The sequence below is a fragment of the Rhinolophus hipposideros genome (genome assembly GCF_964194185.1).
Source record: "Rhinolophus hipposideros genome assembly, chromosome: 3".
NCBI lineage: Eukaryota > Metazoa > Chordata > Mammalia > Chiroptera > Rhinolophidae > Rhinolophus > Rhinolophus hipposideros.
The window spans coordinates 76,308,751-76,322,549 of NC_138049.1; the positions used below are offsets into that span (position 1 = coordinate 76,308,751).

General features: G+C 39.1%; 1 protein-coding gene across 2 annotated transcripts in view; it reads right to left on the reverse strand.

Moving 5' to 3' along the window:
* The window catches only part of SMAP1 (small ArfGAP 1), a 133,285-nt gene extending 119,897 nt beyond the window's left edge, over positions 1–13,388 (reverse strand). For both annotated transcript variants that reach the window (XM_081044196.1, XM_081044195.1), the window contains exon 1: positions 13,030–13,388. In XM_081044196.1, coding sequence (XP_080900322.1) covers positions 13,030–13,147 — 118 coding nt within the window. In that variant the 5' untranslated portion in view covers positions 13,148–13,388. The remainder of the gene's footprint in view (positions 1–13,029) is intronic.
* Positions 13,389–13,799: the final 411 nt, after the last annotated feature.

Below are 13,799 nucleotides of genomic sequence, written 5' to 3' on the forward strand. Positions count from 1 at the left end.
TCTCTTAAAAAGTAATTGGAAGGAAAATGAAAGCAATCATTTTTTTTTTTGCTTTATTTTCAAAATTCAGTTAACAGAGGGCACATTAAAAATGTGCTTATGATAATGTCTTCAACATCTATATCAATATATTCACAAAACTGCTGTGTCTTTTAAATGTGTGTTGCAAAAAAATGTCTCCCTCTGGCATTCAAGCTTTCATCAGCACATATCTGACTTACTCTGAAATCCATCCAAGGGCACACAGCATTAATATAGCTTTCTTACTGAATTTTAAAATGAAATAAGATGAAATGAAATAAAATTTAAAATGAAATGAAATGAATATGGACTGGCAACCTTCCTACCACTACATTACTCACCCCAGACTCCTTCACCTCAAACTAGGAGCACTTGCTAAGTCTGGCCTCAGAGGCTCTGCACGCTTCTTTCTGTGGGTCCCAGGAAGGATCCCGCAGGAACAAGGGAGATCCACAGGAAAGCAGGCATAGAAAGGGCTTAAGCCAGAACATCTGAAGTGATTACGGGTTCCTTAAAATTCCTCATGGTCTGCTCCTACAGACCAAGACAAGTTTCTGACGTGAGAAGAAGCACAGTGGCCTTTAGATTCTGGCAGATTTCAGTTAGAATCCTGGCACCAGTGGCATCTTTGGCCAAGTAAGTAATCTCTCTAAGGTTCAATGTTCCAATTTCTAATGTAGGGACCTTTAATAACCTGGATGTTGCTGGGGAATTGCATATAGTACTTATATAAAAGCAGAACACACAAGAGAACTGAGAATTAACATTTGCTTAGTGCTCTGGTCAAACACAGTAAAAGCAAAATTTTTCACAATTTGTCACCATGCCTCAGTCCTCTTTAAATACCTAGTAAAATGGGTATAGCTGAAATGTTCAGTGAATGAACACTGTACATGGGACTGTATGTTTTATCTTGATCTTCGAAACTCACTCTGCCAGACAGAATAAGAATTAAGAGATTTCAGGAACCTGGCTTTAATTCCACACATTTCAGATTATCTCCAACCATGCTCTTTTTTTTACTGCTATTCAAAGAGCAGGGTTGATTGTGGGTCTAATCACACAAGATTTAGATTCAAATCCAACATTTACTGACAACCTACTATATATCAAACTCTGCATAAATGCTTCAGATACATTATATCATGCAACAGTCATCACAGACAATCCTATTAACATGTAAATACTTATTAAGGTTATACAAATGTAGTACTAAAACTGTAGACAGAAAATCATGGTGTCAAGGAACAACTGTTGAGGAATATCTACCTAAACGCCATTCACCATCAGGGACATGATTTTTAACTTTAAGTAGAACAGTTTAAAATGCAAAAACTTTTCTTTATTTCCTTTAATGAAGTCTAACTATTCTGAAGTACTGAAATTTTAGTTTTTGTAAGAATAATTATACAGGGTTGTTGATATAAAGATCAAACATATTGTTCTTTAAAAACTTTTAACGCCCAGTAAAAGCTAATTTTAAAATCTAACCACCAATGTAAGACATGATTTCATACTCTCAAGACTAGAAGATGTAGAAGCAAACTAAAATGGAGTCTCTTATGTCAAGGACAAAATAGAGATGGTCAACAAAGTAGAGGATACCAGCCAATCCCTAAATACCAACGCTATTCAGACTCTCTCTCCACCTCCTTGTTCCCCTGACTCAGGTACCCTGATCTGAAAAATAAGAAAGACCACTAGACAACCAATCAGCTGAAAAAGCCAAATAACTTCCCTGTTTATCCCATAAAAATGCCTTAGTCTGTGAGCAACTCGGAACTCATTGATTCCATAGCCTTGAGTTTCCTGGCTTGCAGACTGAAAGCCTACAATAAAATCATCTTTCCACTTTGTTTTATTCAACATGCAGTGTATGGTTTCTGACAAAGGTATAGTAAGTTGGTGAAGGTCCCTTATTATTTATTGGATCAAGTGCACGTTCCACTGTCTGCTATTAAGTATATTCCAAAACTCTGTTCTGATTTACTTAATCAAAGATATATCCTACTATCATGAACCCTAGATTGGGGCAAGCTAATCTCTGTTGAGATGATAAAAAAAAAAAAAAAGAGTATTACTCAACAAGAAAAAATTATTGAGAAGACATAAATTTGAGACAACCTCTCTTTGATTATAAAGTCTAGATGCCAAAAAGGGCCTATTAATAGAGTAGTAACTCATTTTGGCTAAATAGAAAGCCATTAAAATCAGGGAATCTTGCCAAATCTACGATAGGGGAATTCCTTATATGTACAACCACATAAAAATTAATTTTAATTTTTTCAACAAATTTTAAGAAGCTGTAGTAGATATGATTCTACTTTACTTTCTGGAACAGGAAAAGATGTAAGTAGGCACAGTCCTGCCTCAAGCAGTTTACTAAACTGGAAGAGAACCTCAGATATTTAATCCCTGTGAAAGAATCTCAAGTTGGCTTCGTATTATTTCAACTTCCCCCCAAATAATGATTTCCAAAGCCTGGGAGGTGGGCCACTGGTCTCACAACAAAAAAATTCCAATTATCATAGAGCCCAAAAGTTATATAGCTCCTTGGAGTTAACAGTACTTAAGTGGTATTCCTTTGCCTAACGTTATGATAATCTGATATATAAACTGTATTTCCATTACATCCCTGTAGATTATCATAGCACCTAGTAGTAGAAAATCCTGCCCCTTTGAGGCACTAAAAAACTAATATTCTAAAGATGTCATAAGAAACTTTAGAGCTGTGTATAAATAACATCACTTCTCAAGAAAACCAAAAAGTTAAACCAGTGATTTACATATAGATTTTAAAGTACTCATTAGTATTCTAACAGTCTTGGGGGGGCGGGGGAGGCACCGATCAAGGATTCTTTATCCTTAAAGCCAGAGTCAAGAAGAGTGTTATTTTTGAAAAATGTAATTTCAGACCATTAAATTTATTTTCATGAAAGAGGAAAAGAACTTTAGGAATGTATATATTGTAAAGATTTAAATAAAATACTTGAAAAACTTCCATATAATCTATAGCAACTGTTAATATCACCATACGAATAAAACAATATACTATTATTGCATTCTACTTTTGAAAAACAGCTACTGACTGCCCTCAACCCTGATCTCTGGAAACCACTAATCTATTTTCTGTCCCTGTAAGTTTTACTTTCCTGACATTCCACACAATTGGAATAATATATAGATGGTCCATGACTGACTTATGATGATTTGCCTTACAGTTTTTCAACTTTCCAATGGTGTGAAAGTGATATACATAATAGATCACATGAGATATTCTTTGTGGTAGACGATTTTGCCCAACTGTAGGCCAATGTAAGTGTTCTGCACTTTTAAGGAAGCACCTTTCAGGTAGGCTAGGCTAAGCTATTTTTGGTAAGTTAGGTGCATTACATGCATTTTTGACTCATGATATTGTCAACTTCTGATGGGTTTAAAGGGATGTAACACCACTGCAATCCAAGGAGCATCTGAACTATGTAGTCTTTTGTGTATGGATAACTTCACTAAACGTAACATTTTTAAGACTCATCCAAGTTACTGACAGTATCACTAGTTCACTTTATCTTGCAAAGTATTATCCCATTGTATGGATTGGATGTACCACATTTGTTTACCTTCACCAACTAATGGACATTTGGATTGTGTCCAATGTTTAGCTATTATGAATAAAGCCACTATGAACATGCAAGTGCAGGTTTTAGCTGGTTTTACTAAGTTGCAATATTTTATATATATATATATTCTGAATGCAAGTCCTTATCAGTTTAATATTTTCCCCAGTATGATTTCCGTTTTCATTTTAACATTAGCTTTTGAAAAGCAAAAGTTTTTAATTTTGATGAAGTACATTTTCTCACTTTTATTTTTATGGATTGTGTTTTTGTGTCCTATGCAAGAAATATTTGCTTAACCCAAGATCCCAGAGGTTTTCTCCTATATTTATGTTTTCTTCTGGAAGTTTTAGTTTTAGCTCTTAAATTTAGTTTTAGCTCTTAAGTTTTATTGCCCATTTCAAGTTAATTTTTGTGCATGGTATGAGGCAAGAGTCAAGGTACATTCTTTTCTTGTTAAGATTGTCCTTTCTCTATTAAATTATCCCTTAGTAATTCTGGTAAAAATTAAATGACCTTATATGTGAGTCTATTTCTTGACTATCTATCATGTTCCATTGACCTATGTTTCTCCTTCCACCAATACTATACTGTATTGATCACAGTAGTTTTACAATGACTGTTGAAATCAGGATGTGTAACAACTCCAATATTCTTTCCCTTTTTCAAAACTGTTTAGATTTCAGGGGGAGGGGCTACCCTTTGCATTTCTTTATAAATTTTAAAATCAGCTTGTCAATTTCTACCAAAAATATTTTCTGGAATTTTGACTGGAATCACTTTGAATCTACAGATTAATTTGAAGAGAACTGACTTTATAAAGATTGAGTCTTCTAATCCATGAACATGGTATATCTCTCCATTTCTTTATATATTCTTTATTTCTCTCATCAACCTTTGGTAGTTGCTGGCATACAAACCTTGTATGTATTTGTTAAATTGATCTCTAGATTTTTCATATTTGTTATTTAAATGGTACTTTTTTTTCAAATTCTAATTACTGGTTGCTTGTAGAAATCATTAATTTTTCTATATTTACCTTGATATCCGCAATCTTAATAAACTCAATTATTGGTCGTAATAGCTTTTTTGTGTAAATTTCTAAGGACTTTCTACATAAATGATCATGTTGCAAAGTTTGTTAAATGGCTCTTGCATGCAAGAGCCAGAAAAACAATTTCTGTGAGAATGGCTAATTTAAATTGTACTTACTTGACCATCCTAAGTACATCCAAAGCAGTACCTTTTATAAAAACCTACGTGCAATTTACAATTTTTATCACAAATCCACTTGTAAGTATAATAATGGCCGTCAAAGATATCCATGTTGGTTTCATCCTGAACAAGGGTCCTAAAAAGAGCCTAAGAAGAAGGTGTAATGATAAAGACAGAGAACATGGGGGAGTGGGGGAGAGATCTGAAGATGTCACACTGAAGATGGAGGAAAGGGTCATGAAGCAAAAATCACAAGTTACCTTTACAGTCTGGAAAAGATGAGGAAATAGAATTTCGCCCAGTGCCTCTAAAAGGAACACCTTTGATTTTAGCTCAGTAAACTTCATTTTGGATTCTAACCTATGGAATTGTAAGATGGTAAATTTCTGTTGTTTTAAGCCACTAAGTTAGTGGTAATCTGTTATAATAGCAATAAGAAATTAATATACTGGTGATGATAATCTCACATAAATAAACATAGTTCTGCTAGTTTTTTTTTGGCACCATGCACCATCACCACTCCACACCAAAATGAACTTTCAAGAGTAGAAATGCATGAACATCTAGACTAAACCATAATTTTCATGATTTTTTTTTAATATTGGAAGATAAAGCTATCCTACATGCAATTCCCCAAAGAATTTCAAAATCTCCTTTATTTTCTTTTAAAGTTTGAATTCCATCTGATCACTGGTCCTTGAAATGCACTCTTTGCAAAAGATCAATGACACACATCTAAAGGTCTCTCATCAGCCACTCCTAAAAGCAATCACTTGGATCTCTTGTGAAATGGAGACCAAAAATTGTTTGGGGGGTGGGGAGGTGGGGCGGAGGGGGAGTGGAGGGGCACAAGGGAGCCCAGAGAATTACTAAAAAGCTTATAATTCTCTCTCCTTTAGACCCTCAAAATCCTCACATTTACCACTCAAAAATATATGAAGACATAAAATTAGCACATATTTCCAATAACATCTTATCTAAGCTCTGTTTTAAGTAAAATATTTTTTAAAATTATTTTTATATAGTACTATAGCTAAATGCCATTCAGAGTTAACGTAACTCTACCTAACATCTTAGGTAGAAAATACTGACATTGATGAATGTATATGGTGATTGAATATTTAATAGACCTGTAGGTCTCTTCTGTAAAATGATGAACAAAAGGGGTCCTAGCTTTAGTATCTAACTAGAAGAAGTGGTGCTTTCTTTGATTTTACTTTACTCCAAGAAAGCTTAAAAAAGGATGTTTCAAACAAAAGGACTCCTCAACCTGTAAGGAATATTCCTGTGAGTTGTATGATATAGCTTGAGATAATTACAGGTAAATTTGCTCAGCAAGACCTAAATCGTCAGTGAAAAGTTTTGAAAAGTATAAAGACTTGATCGTAATCCAAAGTTCAATAAGACACAAAAATATAAACCCTCAATAACTTTTTTAAAAAAATTAACAATAGTAAATACTGACACAGATGTGACAAAAGGAGTTGAAGTAACCCTTTGCAGTAAGGCTCAATGAAGACAGGAGCAACTAGTCACCAAGCAAGTCAGAGGCAAAGACTGGACTCAAACCTAGCTTGACCCAGGCCACTGCTCCTTCAATTCTATCACGTTGTTTCTACTCATATGGTTTAAAAAGTCAGAGTAGATGACCAGTACCTGACCTAAGGACATAACTGCAGAAATATAAAACAAAGAAGCAATAAAGAAGACAGAAAAAAAAAAAAAAAAAACTAAAGGACTTGTCTATAGATTTAATTTGTAGAATATAATGATCAGAAAAAAATGCTCTTTTGCTATATTGTTACTTTGAAGTTATGGTGGTTCTGCTATTAAATACAAAGAGGTAACTTTTAAACACAAAGACACTGTTCACATTGGAACACATTTGGCCATAATCTCTGAGAAATAGACTCATCCAAACAATAAAAATCTTTTCTATCACAAAATTTCAATTGCAAAAGCTTGTTTTATCTTTCATGCCAATGAACATGTGGTTAACAGCATTGACTTGGAAATAAATCTTCTGGGTTCAAATCTTGACTCTACAGTTCAGATTCCCAGCTCTATATCATCCCTATGATCCCTATAAAGCCAGAATTCCCTCTAATGCTCGTAGTTGCTCCTCTGGAATGCTCCTCTGGCATGTTTGCTTGTAAGTTAGGTTCTAGAGCTAGATGAGATATGCTGAGACTCCAATATGTCCTGTACAACACTCTGGGGGAAAATATATATTATCAACTACATTGGGAGGTTCCCAAGACTACCTTCAGGTTCAGTAATTTGCTAAGAGACTCACAAGACTCAATAAACAGTTGTACTCCAGGCTATAATTTATTACAGCAAAAACATACTAAGCATAATCAACAAAGGAAAAAGGTGTATGGAATGAAATCCAGGAGAAAACAGGCGCAAATATCCAGGTGTCCCCTCTAAGTGGCGTTGCACTGGACTCACTTAATTCTCCTAACAATGAGTTTTGACAAGTCTGAGATGTTACCAACCAATGAAGCTCATTAGAACCTCAGTGCCTAAGGCTTTTATTGGGGGCCTGGTCACATAGGCACCCTTGCCTAGCACATATGCAAATTCCAGACTCCCAAAAGGAAAGCAGGTGTTCAGTATAAATCACATTGTTGGTACAGTTTAGGCAGAGTGACTGACCCTTATTACTTAGGGTGGTAGACCTTCCAAACTCAAGTTCCCTGATGCCAGCCAAGGGCCAGCCTTGCAAGTCAGGCCTGCTCCAACATACTAGCAGATCCTTCAGAGCCCTTATCTGCTTGTTCCCTGCTTCATCCCCAGCTCCTAGAAAAGTGTCTGACACATAGCAGCCATTCAAAATGTGTTCTTTTAGTGAAAAAATTCCTGGCTCTATCATTTCCAAGCTGGATAATCTTGGGAAAGTTACTTAAGCTCTGTGTGTCTCAGTTTCCTCCTTTGTAAGACAGGATAATAATATTAACTACCTCAAAAAGTTGTTTTGAGGATTAAATGAATTAATGTGTGTAAAGTGTTCATGACAGTACCCGGCAAGAACAAAGCACTATACAACTTATATGTATATACATAATGTTCTTATTTGTGGTTTTTCTTTTAAACTTTCAACCTTAAAGTTCTACCCTCTCCAAGTCACACTAAGCTTTCCCATCACTAAAATTAATGAATGTACAGTCTACACATAGAAGGTAACAGATCATTGTTTCATGTTTATCGAGAGCCCTAGTTTGTGGCCATACCCAAAACTTTCTAGCACACACAACAGTATCTAACATGATACTTTATCTTTGCAGAAACTATTGATTTGCCAAAAAAACTTATGTCTGTTAAATCAACTTTTGACAATGGTCAAAACGTAAGGCAGTTAGTCAACACTTTTGATAATCACAATTTAAACAAAATGGCCTCCAAGTTTCTTTGTTTTCTATTGAGAAATGGAAGGAAAAATGAGTTGATTCTTTCTAGAGAAAAGTCCAGTAGTACTGTGTTTCCCCAAAAATAAGACCTAGCCGGACCATCAGCTCTACTGCATCTATTGGAGCAAAAATTAATATAAGACCCGGTATTTATTATATTATTATACTATACTATACTATATTATATTATACTGGGTCTTATAGTAAAATAAGACTGGGTCTTAGATTAATTTTTGCTCCAAAAGACGCAGTAGAGCTGATGGTCCGGCTAGGTCTTATTTTCGGGGAATCATGGTAGTAGCAGCAACAGAAAGAAAATGCTTCAATTTATAAAACATATAATTAGAATGTCAAATATTTGACTTTTCCTTAAAGAGAGCATGGATTCAAATCCACATAGGTCAATAAGGGCTATATATATCTTGTACAGCAAGAATTAAGGAGACACACATTTCCTTAACTAATGAAATTAAGTAATGAAAGAATATTTTAATCCTAAAAAAGAAAAAAGAAAAAGAAGAACTGGGAGGGAATAAAAAGAGGGGGACAACATGCAGCCCACATTTTAAATTGATGAATCAGAGAGACCAATGGTTCCTAGCCCAACTCTGACACCAGGACTCTCTGCACATAACCATCAGGGAAAATCTCAAGGTACAAAAACAGAAGACTGATCAGACTGAAGTTTACCACTGTGAGGGAACTTTTAGATTGGAAGGTCTCTTTAGATGAATTATAATCACAGATCTTTACTTACATGAATTTATCCTACAAGCATCAATATCATCATAAACACCAGTTTCTCAAAGTGAACTTTACTTTTTACTATGAATTACTTTAAAATAGGTTTATATCAGAACTCTTAAATATCAAACACTTAATAAAAAATGTTCTCCATCCTCACTGCCTATAGTGGATTCTGGGATTGGGGTCTCATGACGTCCATGTAAGCATTCTATTATTTGAAGAGGTTGAAAGGTAAAAGACTCCCTTGAAGGCGAAGAGTTGAACATCGGTTTGCCCATTTTTTTGCACATGGAAGACACAAGTGTGGCAAAGACCATCTTCCTACAGTAAGGGCAACTGAAAAACGTGTCTAACAGACACTGAATGGTTGCAGTAATCCCAGTCCTGGTTCCCCCATCAGCTCACCAGTTTCATGGGTGAGAAGCAGCCACAGAAGTGGAGGCAGTGGTAGCTATGGCAATAGCGTGAGGCCTTGAAACTAGAAATCCAGTGGTGGCTGGCTGACTTTTGTTCCTTCAGCCCTTCCAATTATACTTTAAGCACCCTATTTCTTAAAATAGCTACAGGGGTTTCCTGCCCCATATCCTGACTTTTGATACACTGACATTGAGTTCAAGACCTCTTACACTCTTGCTTGGACTACTCTTATAACTAGGTAACTTGTCTGCAATCTCTCACAAATCTAGTTCTTCCTCTGACCTGCCACCACCAAATCTGATGGCACTAAAAGAAAGCTTACCCAAAAAAGGCCATATGGAAACCTCTTATGTTTTTTATATGCCTGTATCTTACACACTATATCCTTTGACTCCTTCTCTACTTGGTGAAATCCCACTCCACCTTCAGAACCAGCTCAAACAAAACTCCTGTGAATCTTCCCCAACAGGGTCACTCCACAGGCTCATACATGCGCACTCTCTTCCACATTATCCCGCTCCCTGCCCTTGGTTCTGTGTTCATTCACATTCATTCATTCCAAAGACATTTGCTGAGCTACATTTACCTACCACATGTCACACACACTGTGCCGAGGGCTGGGGTACAAGTCAAAACAAGATAGACAAGGCCTCTCCTCTCTTACAGCTGTACTCCAACAGGGATATAGATTACCCAATAAATATTCAGAAAATGTTTAATTACAATTGTGGTAAATGTAATAAAAGATTTAGGGTGCACTTACATGTATAAATAGAAACCTAACCTAATCAGGGAGGATCAGGGAGAATCATTTCCCTTGAAGAGACATTTAAACAGAAACTGGAAGACAGGTAAAACTAATCAGGTAAAAAAAAATTGTTAAAGAGCTACACAGGCAGAAGGAACAACATGTGCAAAGGCAGCATTCTAGGAACTGCCTGTATCTATTGGTGAAGACAACCGATAGACAAAAGTCAGAATGCAAGGGGGACAGCAGCCCAAAATAAGTGGAAAGGGAGGTACTTCTTACAACCACTACTATAAATATCACTTAGTACACTATTTTAGAATTACTCATTTGCAAAAATGCAAGCCCCACTAAAAAAATTCCTTTAGGTCTTACAAATGTCTTTAGCCCCAAAATCCAATACAGTGCTTAACAGTGTCCCTCAAGTCAAGATCTGCAGAATGCAGAAATGAGTGTTTGAGAGCAAGGAGCTTAACCTCTCAAAAGCAGACTTGTGGGACAAAGTGATCTATGGTTCAAAAACCTTAGTTTTGACTACCCTAAAACTTTTCGGCAAGAGGCACATTTTCATGCCAACATGTATGTATGTGTGTGTGTGTGTGTGTGTATTTTACATATATATATGTGCGTTTGTGTATGTGTATATGTATGTATATGTATGTATATGTATGTGTGTGTATATATACACACAGCTATGTATATGTATGTGTGTGTATATATATGTATGTATATATATACATATATGTACATACATATATATATGCGGAATCAAAGCTAGTATTACTGTGGATGAAACTTTAAATACTAAAAACTAAACTTGAAGTTGGCAATAGGCTCTAAATTCTCACTGCTCTCTAAAATGCCAATAACCCACAGTCACGAATGAGGCTAGGAAAAGAAAGTGCAGCTGCACCTGCCTGTTCTTACTCTCTAGCTGCTCAACAGATTTGGTAAGAGTAGGGTCAATAAGAGGAAACTGGCACCTATGCCATCCTTTTCTCCTTCCTTACTTCCTAAATACTGTCAATTCAGAAAACACACACTGGTAACTCAGTAAAAAAATGTCAAAATCCAACTGACATACCTGTGCCAACTATCATAAGTCAACACAACAGGGTAATCTCTAGCCCCAGACTAGTTTTTGGCACATTTTCTCAAAGGGCAATCAATGGAAGAAGCATTCTTTGAAAGAAAGAAAATTGAGTTAACTATGAAATAGCTCCAAAAATACATGAAAAGCTTGATGTAGTTCATTAGACAGTGAGTAAACATCACTATACATTTTTGGGGAAAGAATTTTGAACAGAAATTATTTTTCAATTATTTCTATACCTAAATTACTGAAACTGTTATTATTCAATTTTTAATGAGTTCATATTTACTACCACCTCTACTTAACCATGTTATTTATTAGTCAAAATACATACCATATAACCTCAGCTCCTTTCTTTTTCTGGCCTTTTTAAGGCCCATTTTTCTAGAGTTTTACTAGTGCAGGGGGATGAGCGAGCAACTGAGCCTCAATAAAGAACGGTACTCCCCAAAAAACCCACACGTAGTCAATATCAGCTAACAAATCTTACTACAAAGATTATACAGAGTAAACATAAGGTTGGCTCAATCAAGTGCTCATAAAATGGTCTAGCTACAGTAATCTAGTACCTGTTATGGTAATGAAGTAAACTGCTGATGCTGTGTGGCTTAGTCAAATCAAACACAAGCCTACTGAATCGTGACTCATTTATACAGCATTGTGGAAGAGCAGGAATGCTTCAGGAAAAGTCTAGGACCAATAATGCAGAAATCTTAAATGACATTCCCAAAGACTGACTGACTCCTGTTTTGGAGAACTACCTATTCATCACGGAATAAACACACAAACCACTTTACAAGATCTTTTCCTAACCACACCAGAGGTTTGTTTTTAAAAATCTGAAACATTTTCCCCATGAGATTACTTATAAGACATTAAATATAAATCAGCTCTCCAAATCCAAAACATATAGGCTAAAAATAGTGTATCTATTTCAAAGGCTGAGGCAGAAGCCCTCCAACTGAACAAACTACAATCATTTTTTTCCTCTCTGGATCTCGAAATGTTACCTTCCACGTGTATGGGGCACACAAACCAGGGTCCATATATTCTCCCAAACCGGCTGGTCCGAGAGAATCTAAGTACTAAAATTTTCGGGAACAGAAGTCCACTGTTCCAGAGACTCGTGTAATGAAATTTCTCTTCATTGGGGCTAATATCGAGACCGAAAAACAACCCTACTCTGCTCCCCAATGGTTTCCTTCAGTAAAACTCCAACCCACCAAAAAGGACCACCATACTTTCCCAGGACGCAGGAGCCAAAGCCCCGTACGCCAGCTGTCAGGTGGGCAGGCAGGTCGGGCTGCCCCTGGAAACCCAGCATCGCAGCCCCGAGCGAGAACCGAGTCACAGGGGACAGTCGAGGCGGGGACCGAGCCCTGGGGGGCCCCACCTACGGGTGTACCTGTGCGCTCAGGCGGAGACGGGCGACCCTGTCACCCCACGCACTGCCCAGGCCGGCGCCCGGTCCCCGGTCCCCGCTGCCCGCCCCGCTCCCGCCCCGGCCCTCCAGCGGGGGGTTGGAGCATCGTGATGCGGGTACGGGCTGAGCCCGGGGGACAAGAGCCTGGGACCAAGGACCGCGACACGTCGCCGCCCCAGGAGGAGGTCAGGGTCGACGTGAACCCCGCGCCCGCCCTCCGGTCGGGGCCGGGCCGGCCGGGCTCAGCCGCGCCGTCCGCTGGGGCCCCGGGCGCCGCGGCGACCGGAAGGTCACGGGCCGCGGGAGGCCCCGATCCGGGGCGACGACGACCGCGCTACCTTTGGCCTCGCAGTCGGCGCAGTACTTGTTGTCCTCCTCCCTCAGCAGCTTGGACAGGATGAGCTGGTGCTGCTCGTTCAGCTTCTGAGCCTTCTCCCGGCAGGAGCGCGTCGCCATCGCGGCAGCGGGGCGGGGAGCCCGGGACAGCTACGGCGGCGGCGGCGGTGGACGCGGGCAGGAGCCGCGCTGGATGAAACCACCTGGCGCCGCCGGGACCGTGGGCGGACTCAGCCCAGGAAGCCGCGGCGGCCGCGGCGGCAGCTGGAACGCGAGGAGGAGCGGCGGCGGCGGCGGCAGAGCCGACGTGTCCCGCCTCCTCGCCGGCCGGCCCCACTCGCACCGCCCGAGCCGGCGGGGGGGAGGGGGGAGGGGAGAGGGGACGGGGCCGTGGCTTCCGGGTGGCGCCGCAGGAAGGAACCCACGCGGGCGCGCCGCGCAGGCGCAGAACTCCCCGGGAAGCCGGGCAGCTGGGGTTTATTGCCTGCAAGGCCCTTAGCCCAAGGTGATTCCAGACAGTTGTCTCGCGCTGCCGGCTGTGGGCTTTCCCCTTTGCAGCTGTGATTGGCTTTGAGGCCCTCGGGTGAAACCCGCCAAGGGAAGGCTTTTTACCAGGAGGCTACTTGCACTTGCTTCCTTGGCTTTTCTCTGGCTGGTACAACATTGGAAATTCAGATCTAAAAGTGGTTAGGTGGACTTGTTTATTCATTCGATGTTTAGTCTCCTGCAGTTTTGAAGTAGTCACTATTTTAGAAGCTAGAGACACAGGTGG